Raw genomic sequence first — 26,981 nt, forward strand, 5'->3', positions numbered from 1 at the left:
ATTCTTTTCTTCTAGAGAGCCCAGCACACAAATATAATCTACCCAAATTAAATTTAAGCTTGGATTTTATGCTGTCTACCTCAGTAGAGCTATGTATTTAATTCAAAATAAGTTCTTTATTTTAAAATGAGCAAGAGACACATTGTTAGCTGTTTTGTTTTGTTTTTTTAAAGGAAAATGCAAACTGAATCCAGGAGTTCAAATCTAAAGAGAATTAAATTTAATTTAACAAATCCTTTGAGAATATAAATATAGAAGCTGCAACGTTGCGGTCCCCAAAGCTAAGGGACTGATGAGAGGCACAGTACAGTGTACCCCTGGTTCTTCAGGCATCGCCCGCCTCTTCAGACCTGACCAATCCTAAGAAACCACCACTTTATGACCCTACCAGAGAAACCAGTAACTATCTCCTGGAAAGGTCCAGAAAATGAGTTTTAACCTTGGAAGACATACAGCCCTTACGAGCCAGCTCCGGTGGTGAAGCAGGACATCCATGGAAACCACGAGTGAACAAATGAGAATGCCTTTTCAAGAAGTCATTATTTTAATCTGTAGATTAAAGTAGATTTACTCACAGGCTACAGTTGGACACTTCCTATCCTGATGCTTGGATCCTTTTCTTTCTTAGTTTTTAACAATTCAAAATTCAAACTTATCTTTCTGCTGCTGCTGCTGCTGCTGGTGATGACAGCGATGAATACTGTCTACTCCCCTACTAACAGGCAGCTCTGTGAGAGAGGGTCATATTGCTGGCCCAGCTCACACTCTACAAGACTTCTTGACAGGCAGACAGTTCACCTTAAACAGCTGAGGACCAAGTGGCCACTACCTCACAAATGAAAAACAGAAGTTGCCAACAGACATCTGAAATACCTTTGGCCTTATTAATAATACATATCAAATAATGGCATATGAGTTTTCACTTGTAAGGGAACCATCTGGAGTAGGGGGAGGGGAAGGAGTGCCCGCTAATGTTGATGGGAGTTTTGGCAAGCTGATGGTCCCATCGGTGATCGACAGGATGGTTGCTATGAAGCAATTTCTATTTAATTCTCATTATAATTTTCTACATTAGTTGAAGTTTTCTAGCAAAAGGAAAACAAAACCGAAATAAAAACTTTTAGCTAAGTAATATGCTGTGATGAATTCACATGTAGTACTTTTGCATGTGAACGCAGTTGGATACATGCTGTGGCTCTGTTTCAATAGCAAAAGGGGCTGGCTTGCTGCAGACAGGCTCAGAGGGAGGGACGTACCTCAGTCAGTGGCAAGGGCTTTTTGTCTTTGTCCAGGGAAAACAGAGCTTCTATTTCCGAGCAACAATGGAGGATTATGTTCTAGAAACAAGAAGAAAGCAGCAGGGTGATTCTGATGTCATCTGGAGAGCATTCCATATTAACTATCTTTGTCTTATGTCATGTCACCCAACCCTTATTCCCAGCCTGGGAAAGAGGGAATTGGAGGACTTTTTCTCTGGTCATCTAGGTCATTTGAAAGGAGACAACATAGCCATAAAACATGGAAGCTAAGCTTAATGACGAATGTCTGCTGCTATAATAGTGCTTTCTCTGGATATTGACAATTAACATGCTGTGTATTCTGCAGCGGAGTGATGAGTCAATAATTTATACCAAAATAAGGTTTCCATTGAGAAGAAACTTTTGGGATGAAGAGACTCAGATCACCAGCGCTGGGGGTGAGGAATTTAATAAAAAAAGAATGGATGGCCATTGGGAACTAAAAAGAAATGAGGGACGTAAGTGGACATTGTCTGTTGAGGGCCTTGCATGGCCTGACTGTAGGGATACAGTTGTCTTCATATGTGGACATCTGACCTCAGATGAGCTCCCTACAGGCAGAGTGGATACAACCAGACTCCCTACAACTGCAACGTCGTAGGGAAATACGACAGGACTAAGGTTGGTGGTGGCCGTGTGAGCTGCGCAGTAAGAGGGTGAACTGGAGAAGGCTGGTGAGTCACTGGGTTAGTGACTTGAGTTGAGGAAGAGGAGACGCCGCTGGGGTTAGAGAGTGTCTGTGTCCCCTGCAGGTCTGAGGGTAGTTTTGGCTCTTGACTCCCAGTGCTGGTTTCCGTGAGGCTTGCTGTGCTCTACCTGGTCATCGGCTGCACCCGGACTTACTGTGCGCTCTGATCCGTATCTGTCTCTGCCTTTTCCCTCCAAGCGAGTGCTGATTTCCTTCACTTACAACCAAAGGCATTAAAACTGAGAGCTTGAAAGATCCGAGGCTACGGAGGCTGGGGACATGGCTCCGTGGTTAAGAACACACTGGCTGTTTTTCCTGAGGACCCAGGTTCAATTCCTACAGCCTACATGGATGCTCACAGCTGTCTGACACTCCGATGCTAGGGAAGCCGACCTCCTTATGCAAACATACATGCCGTGCAAAACATCCCTGTGCTAATTTTTTTTTTTTAAAGACTTGAATAAGAAAAAAAAAAAAAAGAAGGAAGGAAGACAGGGCTACATAGGTTGCTCACTGGTTGGTGAAGCACTTGTTCTGGAGTTGGGTTCAGTTCCCAGCACCCACATAGTGGCTCAGAATGAGGTGAGACTCCCGTTCCAGAGGATTTGACACCGTTTTCTGTTCTCCACAAACACAAGCATGTGTACAGACATCCATGCCAGCAAAACATACACATAAAAAATAATTAAATCCTAAAATTACGATGATGAGCGCTAAGCTATGCCTACCTCAAAATGTTGCCAGCATAGCCCTGAAGGAAACATTAATTCATTTTGATAACAGTATCAATATACATATGTACTAGCCCTCGAAATATTAAAATAATTTAAGTATATTAATTATCAAATCATCACTGAGCAATGATGATGGTTAAAACCTTAAAACGAAAAGCAAATGACAACGGACCTTAGAGTTCCCAGCCACATTATATCTAAGTTTTAATACCTGCATATATAAAGAAATGATACAATCATAGCTAAGAACAAGAAAAAAAAACCCTACAGCTAATTCTTAAATTTAACAAATATATTCAAGATATTCTGCTAGATGCAGTGGGGTGCAAAGGTGTCTGGCTAAATTTTACAAAGGAAAATAGATGCACAATAAAATCACGTGCAAATAGCATCTGCTAAGAACACATGTAGTTATGGCATGTGGTGGGATCCTAGCGGTGGGAGAGTAAGTCTTGGTATAATGACAATGAAGACTTACTAGAAGAGAGCTCCTGTGACCTGTGCCCTGAAAGAGCAGCAGGCCAGTTCATCAGTAGCTGTCCCACTGAGGTTCCCCCTCCCTCAGCAACCATGACTTGCCTATATCTCTTTGGGGAGGGGTGGAGACTCCTAAGCTCCTCTCTGCTCCATGATGGAATGCTGTTGGACTTGTCTTGTGCAGACCTTGTGCAGGTAGCCAGTGCTGTCTTGAGTTCATGGGTGTTAACAGCCGTGTCATGCCTTGAAGACAGCTCTTCACAATGCTCCCTTTCACCCTCCAGCTTTTACCTTCTTCCTGTCCCCTCTTCCTTGTTGTTCTTGGAGCCTTAGAAGGGCTGGTATGCATCTCCAGCTTAACCCTGAGTCCTCATATTGGCTTGCTTTTGGGACTTCCATCAGTTCCCCCTCCCATGCCCATATTGTGATCCCTAATGGTGCCACAGACAAACAAAACTCCATCAAAGTAGGAGGGAACTTGGTGAGAGGAGGGAGTCCAACGGGAGGAGAAATGTGATGCAGATATATGGGGGAGAGACAATGAAAGGACATTATACACATATAACACAACGATACTTCTATAGTTGAATACAATTACATTAAGATACAATGAAATTATGAAAGAATAGATTTTAAAAATAAAAACAAGCAAGCATAAAGGAGAAGAATTTGAACTGATCCGGAATGGATGCAGAGGCATGGAGTCCCTGAGTCACAGGCTGAGGACGATCAAGGAGCACAGGGGCCTGATGTGGTCTTCCCTGAGGAAGTATGGAAATATGAGGCATGACGAAGAAGCTGCCTCTTACGAACGGCTCACGTAAAAGTCAGGGATCTGAGTTCAGACCATGGCAAGTTCGTTAGGAGGAGACCGAGAGAATACAGATGCAGATTGCCTTAAAGTGGAATCCTGACCACTGTTGGAAGGTACCCTGGCCTGGGTAGCAACAAGGGAAGAATCAGTCAGGAGGCTGCTCGCACCATCTGAGCTTTAGGTCAGCATCACGGGCTAAAAGACATGGAGAGGAGGGCAGGAGGCCCAGCATTGATTAGTACACTCAGTGGGCCTCTAACTTCTGGTCCACATTTCCACACCAAGGGGATCATGCATCTCCCGCCGCCTGCAGTACTCCAGTTTATTGTACACCTGTACTTCTCAGTGGATTTTTGACTTGTTAAAGTATGTGTTCCCTCTATAAAAGGTTCCGGTAATAGCCACGATGGGTTACTGCCACGATTTCATCAAGAGCCATCAACTAAAATGGCTTTGTGTGTACCATTCACCATCATAGTGACAGATGACGAAATAAAGGAAGCAGTGTTCCTGATAGATGCCCTCTGCTGCCTGTCTCAACCTTTATCAAATGGGAATTCAGCCTCAGTGATGCAGCGCTGCTCAGGCTGTGATGTACACCACATACACAACGCTGTTAACTGGTTGACTTGAAGCCGGAGCTTTGAACAGACTTGGGGAAATCGCTAAGTTCAGCATTCCTAGTCTGAGGTGGTGGGAAGCTTGCTGCATTTGGTAGGTGTCACAGAGAGGTGAAGGGACCCTTAGCCAGGCTTTGCCCTTTTCCTTTCAGAGAAACACACACGAGTTCAGAGATGGACCTCTGAGCAACTCCAACACACTGAAGCCAATTCTCGTATTTAGTCGGAATGCTCGTCACTGTTGACCTACACTGAGATTTGAAATGTGTCCTAACTTATTTTCTGGCCTTGAAATCCCTGCTTCCTCTCTTCTCAACATCATGATTATCAAATTGTTGGGTGAGATGCCATTCAGTGAGTACATCTTTCAATTTCCCGGAAACCCGGACTGATTTCCGCTCAGCCCTTTCCTCTTTCCTACAGAGCGAAGTCCATCCACCATTCTCTTAGACATCATCCATGGACTGCCCCCTACAGGCCACAGGGTAGAGCGGGAATCAGAGATAAACAGGACAGAACTCAAGTAGCTCTCAGAGTGTGTGTGTGTGTGTGTGTGTGTGTGTGTGTGTGGCGGGGATAGGGGTGGGGCTGGGGGTGGCAACAGAGTCCTCCCACATTGCCTGGTGAGGTCAGAGTGAGAAGCTCTTATGTCCTATGTCCACCCCACCCTCCAGCTTCACCTACACTTCCCCCACCCCATGCAAGTACACTGCTACTCAGCCCTAAATGTTTACAAATAATGGTTTCTCAGAAACAGAGAATGCTAAAGCCAGAGTATGTATATATTTTTTCCTACAGGCTTCCACAGCCTTGCTACTTCTATTTTGAGGACTTTTAATATTATACTAATTTTCATCCATTTATGCTGTTCAGGCCTTCCATAAATATTTGCTGAAGTAACCTTATGCACTGTGGCAAACAAATAGTGAGCTCCTTATGTCAACGTATTCCTAATCCAAATAATCTAATAATTTAAGCCATTTTAAGATCAGCATGGTTTGGGGAAGCTTTCCTATATTTTGCTGTTATTGTTGGTTTGTTTTGTTGAGACAGAGGCTCATGTAGCCCAGGCTAACCTTAACTCCCTATGAAGCAGAAGAGGATGAACTTCCGATCCTCTTACCTTTACTTCCCAAGTGCTGGAAAAAGAGGCATTGACCCCTGAGCCCACTTTTAGGTTGTGCTGGAGGATGATCCCAGGGCTTCATTCATGTGAGGTGAGTGTTCTAACTGAGCTACACACGTAGGCCTTTCCTATGCTCTAGTAGACCAGTTCTGCTGGCTCTAAATGGTGAAGCAATAGAAATCAGTCATTCTGAGCCACTGCTCCTGTTAAAGGTTTCAGAAGGGAACTAAGCAGCTGCTGTGGGGCCTCTAATCTACCTTAAATTAACATGTGTATTCCAAGCCCCTGGCTTATTCTGGACCTTAGGGACTTTGAAAGGAGGAACAATTAAAAAAAGGGAGGGGGGCTAAGAAGAAACAAAGGAATAAACAAAACCCACCCCACACATAGCAACCAGAGGCACATGGTTTATATCCTTGTAGTAGAAATATCACATTATAGAAGCCGTGATCTCCTGTTCGATTCCAGACCAGACTCGATCTCTTCAAGTGTCCTAATCAGCTTCTAATTAGTTCCATGTGAGAATTGCCATGACGACAAGCTTAATGAGATTTGATACAGACCAGAATGTAGTTTGTTTTTAAAATGCTTTTTAGTATCACGTAAGAAAGAAAAATATGTATTACCTCCATCTCTTTTAAAATGTGTATTTATTATATACATTGTAGCTATCTTCAGACATACCAGAAGGGGACATCAGATCTTATTACAGATGGTTGTGAGCCACCATGTGGTTGGCGGGATTTGTACTCAGGACCTCTGGAAGAGCAGTCAGTGCTCTTAACCGCTGAGCCATCTCTCCAGCCCAACTCCATCTCTTATTAATAGGGATACTGTGAACAAATCCACTTGCCAATTCAACTCCAAGTACACGTAATTCCTTCTACTTGGTGCTATTCTTTCATATACAGAGCCAACGGGAACTGGAACATGCCTAAAACATGCTTTAAGGCTAAGGGTACACTAAGTGAAGAAAACAAATTTAAAAGTACAGAGGATGTAAAGATTGAAGAAGATTTGTTCTGCTGTGGTTGACCCCAATGCACCAAATTAGAACATGAGAGAAAGTCCCCAGCCTTCGCTAGGGAAATGCATGGCCTCTGGATTCCTCCCCCCTCCCCTACATCCCTATTTATTCTTGACTTGTTTATGTTCACAGTCAACCTCCTGACTCAGACATTTGTCTTCTTATGATGAATTTTCCAGGGTCAACTCTGGAAAGGCTGGTTCTATCCAAACAGCCTATCTTTGTATGAAAGAATTATTTATTGTAGAGATGAAAATTAGTCTTAGAAATGCATTAACCATCTGACCTAGGTAGTAAAGCAGAGTGGCAGAAGACAGTCTAGAGTCCTTATTCTTATCGTAGACATTTTCCTGCCTCAGACAATCGGAGCTAAAAGGACAGGCAGACTCGTAAGAAAATTACTTTCCATATATTAACTATGAAGAAATGTACTAGGAATAATTTAAGCAAAGACTATTCTAGACTGTGTCTCAAAGACAGCACGCAGATAAGATTGTGACTAAAGAACCGTCATCATAAGTGCACCACTACAAAAGACGATCCGGTGAGTCAAGAGGGCCGAGTCCTTCTTGAAAGCAGACATGAGGGCAATGTGCTCTTCGTGAAAGAAATGTATAATCTGTATATCTCTACAAAATCTCCCAAAGTTGAGATTCCGGGAGCTCTCTGACCTATGGGAAGATTTATTGTCATGCACAGTTTATCAGTAAGCATAGTAACTGACGTGGTCACATCTGAGGCCATTGAAAAGGGTACATGATCAGAGTTCTAAGATGTCAGCTCCTTATAAATCCTAGCAGAGAGGGCAGAGGGCTTACATGCTGGTTAACAGCATTTCACAAAGGCTATGTGGGCTCGCCAGATAGACGCTCTTACATACGGACTGGTAACTTGCATAACGAAAGATAACACATGGAGCCATTTTCATAGTAAACAAAGACTGAAAATACCAACAAGTATACAAGTATGCTCTGAAAATCAGAAACATCAGTTCTTATGCATTCACGTATTAAAAGCACATAGATGAGGTAAATGGGAAAATGAAGAGCCATGTAAGTATTATTCTTTAAGAATTAAAGAGGTTTTATTATTGGTAACTGGTTACAAATTCACCTGGCCAAACGACTTAAAGAAACAAAAGCCTAGGAAAAGCTAAAGAAGAGATCCTGAATGCTTTACAGAGAAGAAAAGCAAGGGAGTAGCTTCTAGTGATACAACCTCAGCCAGGAAAGCAACCAGGGGAAGTGCCAAAGGCAGACACTAGTGGGTTCTGAGAGCAGCCTGGTTTAAACAACTGTGGAAGTCCAGAAAGAAAATGGCACTGAGACAGGAAGGGATCAGTTCGAGCTCTTGAGTCAAAAAACTATGAGTGAATACCTAAAAAATTAATATAATGAGTGGTAAATAGGGAAGCATTAAAAAAAAAAGTTCAGAAAACCAAACACCCAAGAAAGGAACATAACCAGAGGTCTTCGTGCCCCAGATGTTGGTGCTTTGTACAGACCCATAAAAATATGAACACTAGCTATGGTTTCCAATACATGTAGTGCTATGACAGCATTCAGAAGGGAAAGGAAGGCAAAAGTTGGGAAAAAGTGGCTGATAAGTTTGCCAGATCATAAAATATCCAAACAGAAAATCAATAGCATCTAAAATTGACATAAGAAAACAGTAATGACTCCTGACTGCCAACAGCACCAGACTATGTCTGGATTTCCTACTTCCAAGTGGGTAGGGAGATCATCGGTACAGACAGCATGGGTCTTATTTGACGAACACAATGTTAGCTCAAGAGGCATAATGCCAACGTGAAGGACAGGGGTGTGGTCAGCCCCCATTTCCTCTCTCACAGGATGCATGCTGGGAGATAGCATGGTTGGTAAAGCATGGTTGCCTTACAACCATGGTGTCTCAGTTAGGGTTTCCATTGCTCTGAAGAGACACCACGACCTTTTAAAAGGCAAATATTTAATGGGGACTGGCTTACAGTTTCAGAGGTTTAGTCCATTATCATCATAGCAGGAAGCATAGCAGCATGCAGACAGACATGGTGCTGGAGAAGAAGCTAAGCTTCTAAGTCAGAAGGAGACTGTCTTCTCCAGGCAGTCAGAAAAAGGCTCTGTTCCACACTGGGAAGACTTTGAGCACTAGATCTCAAAGTTCGCCTACATAGTGACACACTTCCTCCAACAAGGCCACACCTCCTAATAGTGCCACTTTCCAAGGGTCAAACATATTCAAACCACCACACATGGGTATCTGAGTTCAAACCCCAGAACTCAAGGAAAAAATAAAAAATAAGTAAGAGCCAGGCATCGTGGAACATGTTTGTAGTCCCAGTGCTTGGAAAATAAAGACTGGATGGTCCTTTGGAGCTCATTGGCCAGCCAATCTAGCCTAATTGGTGAGCTCCAGGTTCAGCGAAATACGTTGGAATGAACCATCAGGTAGACAGAACTTTGAAGAATATTACTTGAAGGTGACCTCTGGCCTTTATGCATATATGCATATGCATAAAGTCCCACATACACAGGTGCATATGAATACACATGTACACATGTGAGTTAGACCATATAAAGAAGACTGAAGGTAGGGGAATTGTGAAGTGAAGGATTAGTTCCCTAGTCCTGCTCTAAAAAAGGAAATAAGAACTTAAGTGTTGATGTAGGATGAGAACCTTCTTAAAATTGCAAGTTTATTTTCCAGTCCTTCAGAAATGTACTTACTTCCAAGTCTGTATCAATTGGTTTATCTTCGATGTCTATTGATTCATAGATATTTTCCTGTGAAGCAACTTCAGGAACTGATGGTAATGATATCTCGGCTATTTGTGCAAGACTGGATAGTTTCTCATGAATTTGGATGACTCTAAAAATAACACACACACATATACATATATAGATATAGATATATAGATATGTATTCATACATTTAATTTGAAAAGTCAAGAGGGGTACTGGTTTTAGACTCAATAAGATTTATGAAGTAAGTCTTTATTTAAGAATTAAGTGTCTGAATTCCCCAAATATCATCAACTCAATCATTCCTTCCTTCCACAAACATGAGCAAAGAAACACACTCAAATGTTTATGTCTATTTATGCCCTCAAATAGGTATACATTAAAACATGGAAAGGGCACAATGACAGAAGATACCTACCCAAAGCATTCTGAATAGGAAAATAATTATTTATATGGGTGAAGAAACCCCAGTCAATCAGCCAACAGCTTCACTCTTATGTAGATCTTGATGGCATGTTATGGCTGTCCAGCTGACACAAGGTAAGAACTTTGACAAATTAGAAGACTTGAAAACGCCAAGTACTATTTGCATACTTTAGAGGTGTGTGTGTGTGTGTGTGTGTGTGTGTGAGATGTGTCAGTCTGTGTGTGTGTGCTACATGTGTTCTGTTATGTATGTCTGTGTCTCTGTGTGCATGTGTGTGTCTAAGTGTGTATCTATGTTTGTATATATGTCTCTGTGTATCTGTGTATACCTATATATGTGTGTTGTGTATGTTTGTATGTATGTCTATGTGAGTGTGTCTGTGTGTTTCTTTGTGTGTGTGTATCTGTGTGTGTGTGTGTGTGTGTGTGTGTGTTTGGGGGGCTAGGTGGGGCAGGAAAAAACTGAGAAAGATGAAAAACAAGAGCCAAAGCAGAGAGGGAGAAGGAAATGGCGATGCTGATGCAGACAATGTCAAGGGCCTAAGGTCAATGAGGACAGGGTGCTCTGAGGGCAGAAGGACCAGTGGAGTGGAGGTCAAAGGCTTGTATTTGGAAGAGGCTAGGCAAGAACACCTGCATGGCCCTAAGTGACTCTACCCTGTAGGGACAGAATGAATATGCATGTGTCTACTCAAGGAAGGACATTATTATGAAAAATGAGAAGATGCAGAATGGCAGAAGAGAATGCACAGAAACTTTAATTCTCCAGCTTTGCACAGTGTCTCTACCTGTGACACGGAGCACTGTTTGAGTCTCTCATTGATACTACATACATACATACATATATACATTATAGACACATTCATACTGTCAGTGCAGAAATCAAATAGTACTTTATGTCACATTGTGTGTGTGTGTGTGTGTGTGTGTGTGTGTGTGTGTGAATTTTCACATTTAGTAAGCATTCTGTATTCCATTTTCCTGTTAAAAGGTAACAACTAAAACATAAAGATTGGTCATTAAGATGGTTTGGAAAACTTGCCCAGTAAAGAAGTGGATACTATCCAGTCATCCTGAGAAAGCTGTCTGTTGTTTTGGAGAGAGAAAGTAGTGGCACGACTTGGTGAGTCATAGTTGGCTCCTTCACAGGGAACCCCGCAATGTCCTGGTCCTTCCTCTATCCCTGGACCCTCCAGCAAGTCAGTTAGCCTCCCCCCCTCCAGCACCCCACCCCCGAGATTCCTTTATGCCAGGGCTGAACTATTAAAACCAGCTTCTTGTAATTCGTAGAACATTTGTAAGGTGAGAACAATATAACTGTATATGTTTAACTATAAAACCCACATAAAGGGAAGAGGATGTCCTAAACCCCATTCTTCGTTCTAAAGTCTAGAGAAAGCATCTAGTGTCTTTTCATAAACCACTAGGACCAAAGGGCGTCTCTGTAGTATGGTGCTTGCCTGGCATGTCCAAAGCCTTGTTCTCTATCCTCAGCACCTCAAATAGAGCTTAGCTTTCTCTTACAATACTTGGGGTAGTAAGAAGAATAAACTTAGTAGTCCTCCCAATGCCCTCCCTCTCCCATTTGTCTGTCTCTCTCTGTCTCTCTGCCCCCCCCCCCCTTCTGCCATCCCTTCCTTTGATCTGCTTACTCTCTCCACCTCTCTGTCCCCAGGGTGTTGGAGGTTGGGTGCTGCTGTGTATTCAAATGCTAAGTAACCCCCCCTCCCCCAGACCTGGTTGCGGTCCAGAGGAACACTCTCTCACATACACCAAATGATGTGTAAACTGTGCCTGCCAATGTTCTCGGACTGGTTAAATAAAAGTGGCTGACAGCCAATTACTGGGGAGAACAGAGGTAGGCGGGACTTCCGGTTCCCCTGGAGATAGCATGTAGGAACTTCTGGTATGGGGGTGGGGGTGAATGGAGAACCAGGAAATAGCCTGATAGAGCAAATCCAACACACGCACGATGACTATTGGTGAGTAACTTGGGGAGTATAGCTGGGAAATAGCCAATCTAGTGTAGAAAAATAATTTAGGGGTAATTGCCCAGTAATTGTGCTAAATCTGATTAAATAAATCGATAGGACTCTGTCTCAAGTATTGGGAGGCTGGCCGGGTCATACCAAGAATTAATAGAGTTGTTAAATATCTAACACCAAGGCTAATGTCCACTCCAGCTTTTAGACTTCCTGCGGACCCCATAAGGCAAGTATCCTATAGGTGTAATCACGCCTGGGCTATGTGAGCTGCCCCAGGCTCTACTCTTCCTAATGCCTGGGCAATCTCTCTCCTGCTCTTCCAGGGACTGGAGGACAGGAGCCAGTTGGAAGCAGAAACACAAATGAAGATGAGAGAAGGTAACGTGGGGTTTAAAGGCAGGGAGGTGGGCAGAGAGCTTGATTCTTGTCCCAAAGGGGTAATGTCTGCTTAGAATTAACCAAAACTTTTATTTGCAGATTCCGAAGAACATGTTTTTTTCCCCCTCTGTGGCTTTAAGAAAAACCATTGAAAGGTGCCCTTCCCAAGGAGAACTTAAGAAGGAGATAAGGAGGTGCCTAAAGAGAGGGGGGTCCTGTTTTCTCTACCACAGGAACTCTGGCTTTGTCTTCAGTGAGTGAACAATGAGGGATGACACCCATCAGAACACATCAAAATGTCCTGAGTCAGAGAGGCCACTCACTGAGAGGAGCTCAGAGCCAAGGGCTTGTCCCTCACTGAGTCGTTTAGCATGATCACAAGCACAGCAGTTTTAAAAGAATTCTATTTTTAAAATTAAATGTAATTAAAATTTTAGAAGAAGCCTCTCACTGGTGCCTTTCTACTTTGCAGGTTTTATCCTTATGTTCATCATGTGGTTCTGAAAAAAAAAAAAAAAAAAGCACCTGCAGTGTTTCAGGATTTACAAGGTACATGTAAATGTAAATTTTGCTGCTTCTTATGCTGGTATATGGCATATGCTTAGCGCCCCCCCCCCTTTTTTTGCCTGAAGGGGGTTAAAAAAAAAAAAGGAAGACTATTGACTGAATAATTGGAGGTCTGCTGACTCTCCTGACAGCTCCTGTTTTATTCTCTTTCATGAGAATGCCAAAAAGTCCTGAGATCTAAAAAGCAGGGAGCGGGAATGGGACTCTCTGGGGAAGCAGGGAGGCAGTGGGTCTCCATCCACACGGCTTTTCCCAGATGCCTGGTGGGCAGAGAGCAAGTACCAGAGACACCTGTGCTCTCAGCGTCCCGCACCTGTTCATCTGCCATCCGGCTTGAGGCTAACACTCATCAGAGAGTCGGGCAAGGGGATTGGGGACTTGTGTGCGTGCGTGCGTGCGTGCGTGCGTGCGTGCGTGCGTGCGTGCGTGCGTGCGTGGGTGTGTGGGGGTGTGTGTGTGGTTATCAGAGAGTCGGGCAAGGGGATTGGGGACTCTGTGTGTGTGTGTGTGTGTGTGGTTATCAGAGAGTCGGGCAAGGGGATTGGGGACTCTGTGTGTGTGTGTGTGTGTGTGTGTGTGTGTGTGTGTGTGTGTGTGTGGTTATCAGAGAGTCGGGCAAGGGGATTGGGGAGTGTGTGTGTGCGTGCGTGCGTGCGTGCGTGCGTGCGTGCGTGCGTGCGTGCGTGCGTGCGTGCGTGTGGTTATCAGAGAGTCGGGCAAGGGGATTGGGGATTGTGTGTGTGTGTGTGTGTGTGTGTGTGTGTGTGTGTGTGTGTGTGTGTGTGTGTGTGTGTGTGTGTGTGTGTGTGTGTGTGTGTGTGTTTATCAGAGAGTCGGGCAAGGGGATTGGGGACTCTGTGTGTGTGTGTGTGTGTGTGTGTGTGTGTGTGTGTGTGTGTGTGTGTGTGTGTGTGTGTGTGTGTGTACACATAGGCAGAGTGAACGGAGGCAGAAAGAGCCCAGGGCAGTGAGCGATTGAGTTGAAGATGAACTAGCTAAGTTAAAACATTTCTTTTAAACCCCAAAAGAACTTGGAGAGAGAGGAGAGGGAAAGAGGGAGAGAGGGAGAGAGGGAGAGAGGGAGAGAGGGAGAGAGGGAGAGAGAGAGAGAGAGGGAGAGAGAGAGAGAGAGAGAGAGAGAGAGAGAGAGAGAGAGAGAGAGAGAGAGAGAGAGAGAGAGAGAGAAACAAATTTAGCAAAACAAAAATTAGAGATCTTTCCAGTTTGATGGAGAGAGGACTAGGCCTGGCGAAGCAGTGGGGTTTTATTTGGAGAATAATATCAACTGTGACTGGGTACAGGGGAAGAGACAAAGGAGATGGAGGAGTTTGGATTGATTTGCAAACATCATAGTGAGCGCCGCCCCCACACCACACACACTTTTTAACCCAAATTAATTGGATTGTTTGAGGGATGGTTTCTTGAGTTATTTCTGGATACTTATTCTCTGTCCTGTACATAGCTCTGAGTTTTGTTTTGTTTTTTTTTTTTTTCCATTTTCTTTTTTTTCGGAGCTGAGGACCGAACCCAGGGCCTTGTGCTTGCTAGGCAAGCACTCTACCACTGAGCTAAATCCCCAACCCCTGTTTTTTGTTTTTTAATCTGGAGGCTGTCTCTCCTCTCCTGTGACTGCTCCCATTCCTGTTCAGAAGCCTTTTAAGGTCACGAAATCCCACTTTCCAGTTTTTGATGTTATTTCTTGAGCAACTGGAATCTTTTTCAAAAGACCCTTGCCTCTACCTACACATGGAAATCCTACCAGTGGTTTTCTCCGGTGGTTTCGGAGTTGATCGAGTTTGAATTTTTTTAACAGGATGAGAGATGTGGACCAAGTTTCATTCTCTTTCATGCAAATACCCAGTCTTCCCAGTGCTAGTTGTTGAAGACTCTGCCTTTTCTGTATTAAATGCTTTTGGTATGTCTGGCCAAACTCAGGTGACTCTGTGTCATGGTTTGAATATGTTTGGCCCAGAGAGTGCCATTGTTTGGAGTTATGGCCTTGTTGGAGTAGGCGTGGCCTAGTTGGAGTAGGTGTGTGACTGCAGGTGTGGGCTTTAAGACCCTTATCCTAGCTGCCTGGAAGCCAGTATTCTGCTAGCAGCCTTCAGATGAAGATGTAGAACTCTCAGCTCCTCCTGCACCATGCCTGCCTGGATGCTGCCGTGTTCCTGCCTTGATGATAATGAACTGAACCTCTGGATGTATAGGCCAGCCCCAATTAAATATTGTCCTTTATAAGAGTTGCTTTCGTCATGGTATCTGTTCACAGTAGTAAAACCCTAACTAAGACACTCTCCCATTGGTCCACATGTCTGCTCATGCCAGTACTGTGTGTGCTCTTTTTACCATGGCTCTATGGCATGACTTGAAGTCAGGTATTGTGATAACCTCTAGCACTGATCTTCTGCTAAAAGTGCTTATCAGTTCCAAGTTATTCTCAAGTTTTTAATGTCTCCTCTGCACAAGATGGTATTGTTTGTGGATGGGGGTAATTTGACTGATTTTCCTAATAGCTCCTCCTTTTTGTTTCTTCCTCTTGCCTTACTGCTGTAGTTCAGAGAGACCAGAGGACAGATTGAAGAAGAGTAGAATCCACATCCTTGTGTTGTGGATTTTAGGAGAATTATTTTGAGTGGGTATTTATTTTCCCAATTTAGTAGAGTATTGGCTGTAAGTTTGTAGAATATAGCCTTTATTGTATTGACACATGTTCCCTCTCTCCCTAGCTTCTTTGAGGTTTTTATTGTGAACACATATTGGACAGGGAAATGACAGAGACCTAGAGACTTTGCCTGTGCATCTGTAAACCTTGATTCACCAAAGGAGGTTTCCCAAAGAGTGTGAGCAGTCAGGAGCTATGGGTACAACATCTGTGTGATGGGCGTGCACTAACTGAACAGGTCAACCTTTGCCCTTTCATTTCTTTCATTTCATAGATATAGAAAAGCCAATTGTATGCAATGGACTACTTATCAACCCTGGGATGTGAGCTCTCTTGTGTCCCTGATGCATAACAGAAGACCACTTGGTCTTATGGGTCTGGGTACTCCTCGAATCCCCCATCAGGCTGTCTTCCTTGGAGTTAATTACTCCCTAAAGAACCTCTTACTTCAAAGGATAATTTGTCTCAGTATATCCCTCTGCAACCCTTAAATCTGAGACCTTACAAAAAGTCTGGTACAACTGCTCTGGTCCTAAGCCCTAAGCCCATGCAGCTATACTCCCCAGTATTGGCAGCAAAGCTTTGTCCAGCTGAGGCTAAGCCCTCCACACAGACTCCAAGCTCTTCTGCTCTGCCTTCTGGGAAGTCTTTCCTTCCCTCACTACTTAGACTAAGTTTTCTCCACCATCATCCCTAGCTGGCTTCCAGAGAATGGTGTTTACTTGCCTCCTCAGTGGAATCCAGGAGGTGCCGACGTACAGGTTGTTACCAGTAGGCACTTTAATATCTGAAATCACCAGGGGCTTCAAGTTATATGCATATAATAATAAAACCTAGAGAAACATAAAAGCACACAAAAACAGACATCAAAACTATAACTGAAAATCCCACCATTATTCCTTATAGAAAAGATCCCCTTATTTTAACGAGTTTTTCTGTAGTAAAGACATATTGTGTTTTTTTTTTTTTCCCTCTAAATTCACTTTGAAGAGAAATACAAGATGTTCAAAGTTAGTTTGCTTAAGGCAACACATTCTTCGAATCCTGGAAGATGGGATTCAGAAACACAATAATTGAGAGTTCCTACTCAGCCTAGACTACATTGTGAGTCCAAGAGACAACACCTAGACAAAAATGTACAAATATAATTGCATGAAAATAAGTACTATTGGGAGTAATGTTTTGCACTGCACTTGGATTTAAATTTCAGCCTTTGCAGGGCTTCTGTAGTATGTCCAGTGAGCATATACCTCTACTTCCTGGCTACTTTCAGTAGCCACACCTTCCCAGTCAGTTGGGTTACCCACTTCCGCACACCCATACTCCTCTCTTCCCCATGTATTTCAACTCACACAACTTCATAGGCCTGTTTAAGAGGAGGGATTTTCTTGGTGACTCGTGCCCCAGTAATGTCCCCCTTGCTTGCATTTGGATAATTCTTAAGCATCTATCCACCCAATATTAACAGCAATGGAGTCACAGAACGTGAGATTCACAAACCCTCTCTCCACTTTAGAGATTAGAAAGCTGAAGCCTAGAGTGGACCATCAAAACTAACTAGTCGGGCACACACATGCTCGTATCTCTACTTCCACACAAGTCAAAGTAGAGGCTAAAGGGATACCTTCAAGAATTAAAGACACAAAGAAGGTGTGTGTGTGTGTGTGTGTGTGTGTGTGTGTGTGTGTGTGTGTGTGAAAGAGATGGAACTTAGCAGCACTTTGAAGAACAGAGAGCATCTGGGGGACTCAGAAGAGAGGGAAGGTTGTATCCCAAGTGTCTTCAAAGAGATCGCCAACATCAGGCATGACTTAAAAAGATGAGAAGTGCCCAGGATTAGAGGGCCAGGCACCTGAGAAGGCGAGGGCAGATGAGACTGCAAATACAAATGTGAGAGCCCCTCTCACCAGATCCCGCCCTATGTCCAAGTGAGGAGAGTCAATGTTTCCCTTGACACTGTTCCTGGGTGAATCCTACCCACATGATGCTCTGCAACTGTTAGATCAGAGCATCTGCATTAATGGCTTTAGTTATAGGGGTTAGGTGCTGGGGGAAATATTGGAGTTAATGTATTATGAATGTGAGGTATCCACATATTCAACCACAACAGAATGTGGGCACATTCTCTCTGGGATCATTGACCAGTTAAATGGAAAAGACTTAGAGACACTGGCATTTCCACATCCTCCAATGAACTGCTGGTTCTCCCTCTGGTCATCTTACAATAGAGCCTATACATCGATAAGCCTGACAACCCCCCACACATATTCAGATAGCCAAAGGTCCACTGGAAAGCAAAGTGAAAGACAGAAACCAAAACCAACCAAGGAATTCAGAGGAACCTAAGATAGAACAGAAGAAATTATCAATGCCTATAACAAACCGAGAGAGAGAGAGGGAGAGAGAGAGAGAGAGAGAGAGAGAGAGAGAGAGAGAGAGAGAGAGAGAGAATGAGAAAAAGAAGAGGGAGAGAGGACAGGGCATTGTTGTGTCCATGAAGAAAGAACATGGGGCTGCTTAAATGGGAAAAAAAATGAGGATAAAATATATTGTCACAGCTAAGCAAACAATAAGACATTTAAAACACAAAGACAAACTTGTCTCCCCCCACTTCCCCAAAAAAAGTAAATCCTAAATTCAAGTCATAGCTAACAGGGAGAAAAGACTAAGAAAGCTAAACTTTAACCTATTAGGCTCACTATCTGAATAACAGAACTTTAAGAGTGTATAGAAATAACCAGAGGGAAGACCCTGATAGAAATGACAGCTCTATGAACTGAAAACATGATGTTTGGGTTGCGAAGTGTATCATCGGTAGCCAGCAGAACGTATGGGAGGTGGTAAAAAGGCACATGCCACAGAATTTCATCACCCTTAGGACAGAAGAAAGACCCCAGAGCTTCCAGAGCCACAGAAAAAGACCCAGTACCCCATTGGGTATACATCCAAAGGCAAGCAAATCGGTCAGAGTGATAGCTCTGGTGGTTAGCTAAGCACCGTTCTCGACAGCTAAGATGTTGGATCAGCATGTGAATGGGCAAATAAAACGCACTCAGATAGAACACTGTGCAGGCTTGAAAATGAAATCCTGACCTTTGGGATGGGAGTGAACCCAGAAGACAGAATGTGAAGTAAAATAAGCCAGACACGGCAACTCAAACCCTACATGGCCTCACTCAGATGCTAGTTAGAATATATTAGGTAGATATGAGGAAACGTTGTATGAGTATTTAGAATAATTCAATATTGGGACAGAAAATCAATAACTGCCTGGGGTATTGGGCAGGGAGAGTAGTAATAGGAGGTGGTATAGAGAGCTGAGAATAGACCCTGATGTTGATTGACGTTTTGATATGGGGAAAATGTGTCAAACGGATTGCAGTAGTTCCTGTGCAATTCTACTACAAACATTGGCTTATGGCTGATGATCTGTGAACTGTGTCTTATTAAAACTGTTTGCATCTGCCTATCTGTGTCTCTGTGGAGTGGAGATGCATATGCATGTATATGTGTTCATATAAATATTGGGGTGTGCACATGCATGTGGAAGCCAGAGGTTGGCCCTGGATGTGTTCTTCATTATTATTTACTTCATTATTTTTAGACAGGGTCTCCCACTGAGCTTGCAGTTTGCCGGCGTGACTAGACCAGCTAACCAGTGAGCCCAGGCATCCTTCTATCCAGCTGCTTGTTGTCATACAAGAATTTTGTTTCAACTCAGGTCTTCATGTCTGTCCATCAAACACTTTGCCAACTGAGCCATCTCTCTAGCTCTACTCTGTTTTCCTTAGTGAAAAATCTGAGTGTCAATATAAACAAAATTCACAATCACTTGTGAGTACATGTACAACATAAAAAACGCATTCTTTGATTCAAAGAGACTAATAATATTGAATGGATAAATACAAATATATGTATGTGATATATGGGGCATTAATAAATCACTTAAATTAAAATGTAAGAAAGTCTCAGTGCAAGTTGGCAGATATTTCTGTAACCTACTGATAATAAAAATCTTATAATAACCATTCTATAAAAAGAAAGGGATGAAGGAAGGAAGAGAGGAGAGAACAGAGGAAGGTTAGGTTTCTTTTTTTTTTTTTTTTTATTAACTTGAGTATTTCTTATATACATTTCAAGTGTTATTCCCTTTCCCGGTTTCCGGACAAACATCCCCCTCCCCCCTCCCCTTCCTTATGGGTGTTCCCCTCCCAACCCTCCCCCCATTGCCGCCCTCCCCCCATAGTCTAGTTCACTGGGGGTTCAGTCTTAGCAGGACCCAGGGCTTCCCCTTCCACTGGTGCTCTTACTAGGATATTCATTGCTACCTATGGGGTCAGAGTCCAGGGTCAGTCCATGTATAGTCTTTAGGTAGTGGCTTAGTCCCTGGAGAAGGTTAGGTTTCTTAATAGCGATGTGAGCTTGGTAGAGTTAGTGAAGGTGTGTGCCTATGTGTTAAATTATCTAGTTTATGTGAAATGTAGAAAAAGAGCTTTTCTGAGACAATGAAATCTCCCAGAGAGTTTTGGCCAAGGCCACACACTCTTGTGCTGTTTGCTCTTGCTTTGTGAGTGTTGTCTGTGACTCCCAGAGTAGAATTTAAGATTCTTGAGGACAGGAATATTATCATAATTTGGGCCATTCTTTTTTCAGTATTTGTGCAATTAATATCACTGTGTCTCTGAACCTCCCAGCATGTCTGTTAAAGGCCACTGAAGTGTGTCCTAAAGTGTGTGACTGTAGTTTGCATTTTGGTACACACTGCATATTCACGCCAATGGCTTTCCTCCTGCCTGCAGCTTCATACAGGTTGGAAGCCTTTTCTTCCTGAGCTTGGCACAAACTGCTGAAGTCAGTGGCTAATGTGACAGTGTGAGATCAGAACATCACATCATTGAATCCCAAGCACAATTGTATCGCAGTGAGTATGGACCAGGGTCTACTTGTGCCTTCCCCCACTTAGTACCTGTGATAGTTTGAATACACTTGGCCAATAGGAAGTGGCACTGTGGAGAGGTGTGACTTTGTTGTAGGAAGTGTGTTGCTGTGGGGGTGAGCTTTGAGACCCTCCTCCTAGCTGACTGCAGGACAGTCCACTCCTGTTTGCCTTTGGAACAAGATGTAGAACTCTCAGCTCCAGTGCTATTCCTGCCTGGATGCCGCCATTCCCCTTGCCTTGATGATAATGAACTGAACCTGTAAGCCAGTCCCAATTAAATGTTGTCTTTAATAAGAGTTGCCTTGGTCACAGTGTTTCTTCACAGCAATGAAACCCTAAGTACCTTTTTGATCCTGAGCAAGCTGTTTAAACAGCCATGTGTCTGCCTTCTTGCCTGTAAACTGTAGGTTCAACCATCCCATTCCTTGGGATTGGCTTATACTACATACCTAGTAGCTTTGGGATCTCTCAGCAGGAGGATCAGAATCTAGTTAACTATTCAATCAAGAGTTCAAATCCAGAGACAATGGACAGGAAAGTCCTGGGCAATCATATGTAACACTACAGGTACTAACCAAAGGAAGCCTAGTTCTTACCTTGCTAACCTGCTAGACTGAGCTGGTCTTGAGTACACAGCCTAAGAATAGCACAGCTCTTGTTAAAGGCATAAAGACCTCTAGGAAGGAACTTGGCTCCGCATCTCTTGTCCCCAAGCATGGCTCAAATCCTGTACTAATTGAACACCTAGAGGGTCCATTTCTATTCAAGGTCGTGCAGTCACTGGCCAGATGAAGACTTCCTGTTCAGAGTTTAGTGTCTGGCCTGATCTGAATTCCTGAATGTGGTCATGCTTGTCTATTTGTAGTTTTCTATGGCCTTAAGAGACGAGGTCTTGGACTTTACAGCTACATACAATAACACAAAGCCTTTGAATCAATAGAGGAGACCGAATTAGGTCTTAATACCCGTAGAAAGGCTAGCTATCCATCTCTTTTTCCTACTATGCTTTCTATTGCTATGATAAGTGTCATGACCAAAAGAAACATGGAGAAGAGTGGACTTATTTGACTTATACTTCAACATCATTGTCTGCCATTGAGGAAAACCAGAGCAGGAACGCAAGCAGGAACTTGGAGGCAAGAGCTGAAACAGAGCTCATGGAGGAGTACTACTTACTGGCTTACTCCCATAGCTCGCTCATCTTGCTTTCTTAGACACCCCCAGAACCATCTGGCCAGTGGTAGCACTGGCCACAGTGAGCTGGGCCCAATATTAATTATTAATCAAGAAAATGTCCCCAGAGACTTCCTTACAGGTCAATCTGATGGAGGCAATTTCTCAATTGACATTTTTTTTTCTTCCCATATCACACTAACTTGTATGAAGTTGACAACAAACTAACTAACACACCTTTGTCACTTGTCATTTGTCATTCCTATTGAATGCATGCCTTGAAGCTGAACCCTTTATCAATATAATTCGGAGCTCATCTGGAACCCTAAAGTACAACCCTGCTTGCTAAAGGAGGATGAGGTGGGTTAAAGATCAAGACCTTCTGGTAGAACATTAGACAAATCTAAGTCATCCAACCTCTAGCTCTAGGGACATGGTTACAGAGCTGAGCTGTGGTTGCATATCTGGCTGAAAGCAGCAATTTCTTTTGCTGTGTCTATAAAAACAGTATCTGGGACGTTGCTTAGATTTATGTCTCTAATGGCCACTTGCTTTCTGTCTCTATAAGGCACTGAAATTGTTGGAGAATTACTTACTTTGTAATAAAGACCTAGTAGGTTACTTTTGTGTGGTTCTGTTATGTTCTGTTAGAGATTTCTTGATAGCCTGCTTTCTGCTTCCTATATTTAGGAAGTTAAGATATTATAAGCCACAAACTTGAAGCTACATCTGAAGTTCATTACCTAAAGAAATGTGTCTCTCTGAATTCTTAAAAAACAAATAAACAAACAACAATGAAAACCCCTTCCTGTCAGAATCCCAGCTAATCCTGGGATTTCTATTTTACTGGCCCCAGCATCCTTGCCTGGCATTTCTGCATCTAAGTAGTCAGTAAATGGAAATGGATGGGTGACATGAATTTACCAAGGCATGCAAATTGCCTTTATAGTCCCTGGAACATCTGAAGGGCTAAATAAGATGTGCAATTTCGTTCATCCTGCCTGAGACTCAAGAGTACCTACAGACATCGTTTGGAACTAAGTGTGGTATCTTGCTTACTTAGGCAGATATACTCTGGAGTTAGATGGCTCCAGTCTGTGTCCTCACCACCTGAAAGTCCTCCATTCTTGGTCTCAGTCTCCTCTTCGGTGATCTCACCTACCTCATATACTTGCTATCAATCTAATGGAAACAAAATGGCTGCCATGTACCCAACTCTGCACAGTGCTAACTGTAACTTCCGTCTATGGCAGTGGTTCTCAATATTTTTAATGCAGCAACTTTTTAATGCATCTCTTCCTGCTGTGGTAACCCCCAACCATAAAATCATTTTTGTTGTTACATCATAACTGTAATTTTGTTACTATTGTGAATCACAATGTCAATAGCCAAATTTTCTGGTGGTCTTTGGGAGGCCATGATCCATAGGATAAGAACCACTGACCTAGAGTTTTCCTAGTCTCAGAACCCAACACCCAACTCTAGATCAACATGTAAAAATAATTAATAGGTGAATGCACAGAGAAACCAATATCTAAATCAATCAAACAACTGTAAGAAATATCTTCCAAAAGGTTAAGAATTTGGGATCCGAGATCATCTAAGAAAATGTTTTGTTTTGTTTTGTTTTTTGACAGCTATTACATCTTTTACCTTGAAACATACACATACATATATACACATTCACTGTTAAAGAAGGAAAAATGGACCAAAGGTAAGCAGAGAAAGGGAAAACCATGCTCTACCTGTTTTCTTGTGTCTTGAGGAAACTATCCACCTTAAATCACAATTTGTTGGTTGGGACTCTGCATCTAACCTTCTGACAACAGTTCATGAAGCCCTTGCTCATTGTCAGATATGACTGTTTATGGACAAAGCCTTGTTACCCTAATGACACCAGCATCTAATTCCCAGAGGATGATTTCTGTCATCAGACATCAACACAAGGACATCCAGACTATCCTGCCCCAATCTGCCCTCCCGGTAACTGACATGATACAGTGATTTTACGATCTGGTGACATGAACTCATGCTTGATTTTAAAAGACTATTGTTTAATTTCTTTCCCAACTATAAGGCCTTCCAAACCCTCCACCTTTTATCTTTTTTGTTGGCTTTCTTGCAAGTAAATACATTCTGATACATGATGATCAATCCATCTATGCAGTTTTGTCTTTAACTTCATATATCATGAAACAAAATCTTTTTTACTTATAGACAATGTCTGCTTCCTTTGGCTTGTGTCTTATTTAGGAAGGAAAATGAGGAACTTTGTGTAAACACCGAGCATACACATAAAATCCTGGCATGGCTGCCTGTCCCCGGAACCCCAATGTTAGAGATGTGGAATAGAGACAGGTAGATTAAAGAGCTCACCAACTAGGTAATGAAACAAAGATCAGTAGAGGAAGACACTTGGTGTCATTTTCTAGTCTCTGTTCATGTGCATGCAATGTACACACACACACACACACACACACACACACACACACACACACACACTCAGTGCTAATCATGCCTAACTGTATTGACTCTTCATCCTATTTGAAAACTACTATAGTAAATTTCCCAGAAAGATATGGTAGATAACACTATCTTAAAAGATAGGTGGACTATCGGGCAAGGATTTGACTAGGAAAGGGGGAAGCAGATGATGGGGACAGCCTCCAGAGCCATGGGCTCTACATTCATAGAGCCAGTCAATTACAGGCAGAAAATAGTTTTTGTTGTGTCTGATGACCATGCAGAGATTCTGCCTTGTTACTCTCCACTTAACACAGAATAGCAACTTTGCACAAGTTTTCATTGTGTCGGATGATACAACTAAAGCAGAAATGTCTGGAAGTGCACACAGGGATGTATGTGGGTCATCTGCAAATACGTCATCTCAGGGAAGAGACTGGAGCATCTGTGGGTTTGGGTATCTTTGGAAAATCCTGGACTCAATCACCTGTTCAATAACGGAAATTAGCTTGCTGTTAAAAGGTGACACGCAGCTTCAAGTACACCTGGGAAGTGATACGCTGTTAATCTCTCTTTTTGCCTGAATAGGAAAAACTATATAATTGGCCCAGTGCTCTCAGGCTTCTAGCCTGCAGAAGAGGGAGGGTAGAAAACAGCAGCAACAACAACAACAGAAGAAAAGAGTGGGCCTAGGAGGTTTCCGATTTGACAGGGGTCACGTGAGTCAAGGAGACACAGAAGCTACCAGGGGCACCGCTGGAGGGGACAAAGCTTGTGTACTGAAGAGTGAGAAAGGAGACCACTGCAGGAGACAAAGAGCCAAAGAAAACACCAGACAAGAAAAACCCCTTAGGCTAGCATTCTATGGGAAAGCACCTGAGGCTCTTAGAGAAAGAAACCACCAGAGGCATCCTAGGCTGGAAGGTTTCCCATTAAGAGGTTACATTGACCAATGTTCCACCTTTCAAAGACGACTCACTTTCAAGACTCCCCTAGAATCTGAATCTTAGTCATTAAGGGTCCCCACTGCTGCTTCAGTAAAAACATTCTGAGCCTCATCTCTGGGTGGAATATTTAACTCTTATCGGTGTGCTGTGTACCATAGGTTCCGTATCCTTCGGAGGTTTGTCCAGGGGAGGAATATACCACTGAAAGCAGAGCTCTTTGTTTAAAGCTTGAACCGCCATTTCCGATGAGATGTCTGTATAAGACGTGCTGCCAGCGAGCTTTCCAGATAGATCAGACTGCAGGGAACTGTCCTGGTGAACCTAGGGAACAGTAACAAAGAGAAACCGTGTCAGTGTGGTTGCTGATAAAGAGCTCATTCAATATTTAAAGCAAATTAACTGGCTGCATTAAAAAAAAAATTCTGGGAGTTGTCTCAGCTTATTTTATGATGGTAGACCTTAAAGCTGCCCCTAGATTGCCATAGAATAAATTCTCATATAATAAACGATCCTTTTAAACTCCGTGGACTCAACAGATGTCTTTTACTTTAGTAAAACTTCCAGGCCAGAAATACCCTGAAACTTATTGCTAAGGGATACTTATCACAAGGTCTCTGCTTCATACACTGGCGAGGAAATAAGCGCTTCAAGCTCTAGGGGCACAATTGGCTAGCACATGCTACTTGAATAGTGTGTGTTCGTAATTCTTATGGACTCTAGTGGTGGCACCATCTGCAAAATAAGCATCTTACTTTTTCCTGAAAGGTTTAAGTCTGATTCTCTCCTCACTTCCTTCTTTAAATGTACATGGCTGATTTGTAAGTTTAAGTCTTCAACGGGATCTAGGCCTAGCTTCTCCTGGGAACTCGGTCACTGGGCCAGGAACACAAATGTAAGAACGCATCCACTGTTTCAAGAGTTGCTGAGGTGGCCAATGGAACAGAAGATGGTCAACAAAACAACAGGCCAGCCAGGAAGAGAGCAAATACGACAGCAACACCTCGATTCTGAAAACAACTGTGAATGGATGGTAAATGATTTTCTAAGTTAACCTCTTCTTGCTTCCAAGATCACAGCACAGTAGTTGGGAAACAGGTTCCCTGCTGCAGTCTCCCTCCTGATACACAAGGCTTCTCAGGGGCTGATGAGTGAGGGAAGACATCACCACCTGAAAGAAGAACTGGATGCCTCTGCCCCTCCCAGGATGCCTGAGCTTTACTCAGACTTGGACTGTGAGTGCAAGAGCCTTGAAACTAAAAGCAGAAATGGGAAGGGCAGATCTTTCAAGCTGTCATGAGAGAAAAAGAGAAAGAAGTTTTGACTAAAAGGTTGTTCTGAATAGGAAACTTTCTGAAATGACCTAGAAACTACCAAAAACTTTTTTTTTGGTTTTTTTTTTTTTTCCGGAGCTGGGGACCGAACCCAGGGCCTTGCGCTTCCTAGGTAAGCGCTCTACCACTGAGCTAAATCCCCAGCCCCAAAAACTTTTTAAAATAAAACAGTATTGGTGCAAAAACAAACAAACAAGTGAACTCATTATGAAGGAGGATTCCACATTCAGCGGTTCATGAAAGAGACTGGGTAAAAAAATGCTTCAATTCTCTTTCTTTTCTTTTTTTCTTTTCTTTCTTTTTCTTTCCTTCCTTCCTTCCTTCTTTCTTTTCTTTCCTTTCCCTTTCTTCTCTTTCTTTTTTCCTTCCTTCCTTCCTCCCTCCCTCCCTCCCTCCCTTCTCTCTCTCTTCTCTCTCTCTCTCTCTCTCTCTCTCTCTCTCTCTCTCTCCTCTCTCTCTCTTTCTTTCTGAGACAGAGTTTCTCTTTGTAACCCTGGCTGCCCTGGAACTCTATCTGTAGATCAAGCTGGCCCCGAAACTCACAGAGATCCACCTGTCTCTGCCTCCCAAGTGCTGGGATTAAAG

General features: G+C 43.0%; 1 protein-coding gene and 1 long non-coding RNA gene across 10 annotated transcripts in view; one reads left to right on the forward strand and one right to left on the reverse strand.

Annotated features, from left to right (window-relative positions):
• Nucleotides 1–26,981, reverse strand: part of Cfap54 (cilia and flagella associated protein 54) — a 286,409-nt gene that overhangs the window by 21,821 nt on the left and 237,607 nt on the right. For 6 of the 7 annotated variants that reach the window (XM_039080085.2, XM_039080086.2, XM_039080083.2 and 3 more), the window contains 4 exons: nt 25,219–25,386; nt 16,270–16,376; nt 9,511–9,652; nt 1,257–1,337 (listed from right to left, as the gene is read on the reverse strand). In XM_039080085.2, the coding sequence (XP_038936013.1) occupies nt 1,257–1,337; nt 9,511–9,652; nt 16,270–16,376; nt 25,219–25,386 (498 nt within the window). Of the gene's footprint in view, nt 1–1,256; nt 1,338–9,510; nt 9,653–16,269; nt 16,377–25,218; nt 25,387–26,981 lie in introns of those variants that run through there. The other variant, XR_005486835.2, reaches the window with a different exon arrangement.
• LOC120093552 (uncharacterized) lies at nt 9,648–13,254 on the forward strand. 3 transcript variants are annotated; one of them, XR_005486838.2, is made up of 4 exons: nt 9,648–10,065; nt 10,943–11,074; nt 12,260–12,314; nt 12,414–12,764. It is a non-coding gene; the product is annotated as an uncharacterized LOC120093552 (long non-coding RNA). The 3 variants fall into 3 exon arrangements; XR_010053234.1 differs by lacking the exons at nt 9,648–10,065; nt 10,943–11,074 and adding exons at nt 11,757–11,933; nt 12,787–13,254 and having other exon boundaries at nt 12,414–12,508; XR_005486836.2 differs by lacking the exons at nt 9,648–10,065; nt 10,943–11,074 and adding an exon at nt 11,761–11,933.

This window comes from Rattus norvegicus, chromosome 7, assembly GCF_036323735.1.
Source record: "Rattus norvegicus strain BN/NHsdMcwi chromosome 7, GRCr8, whole genome shotgun sequence".
NCBI lineage: Eukaryota > Metazoa > Chordata > Mammalia > Rodentia > Muridae > Rattus > Rattus norvegicus.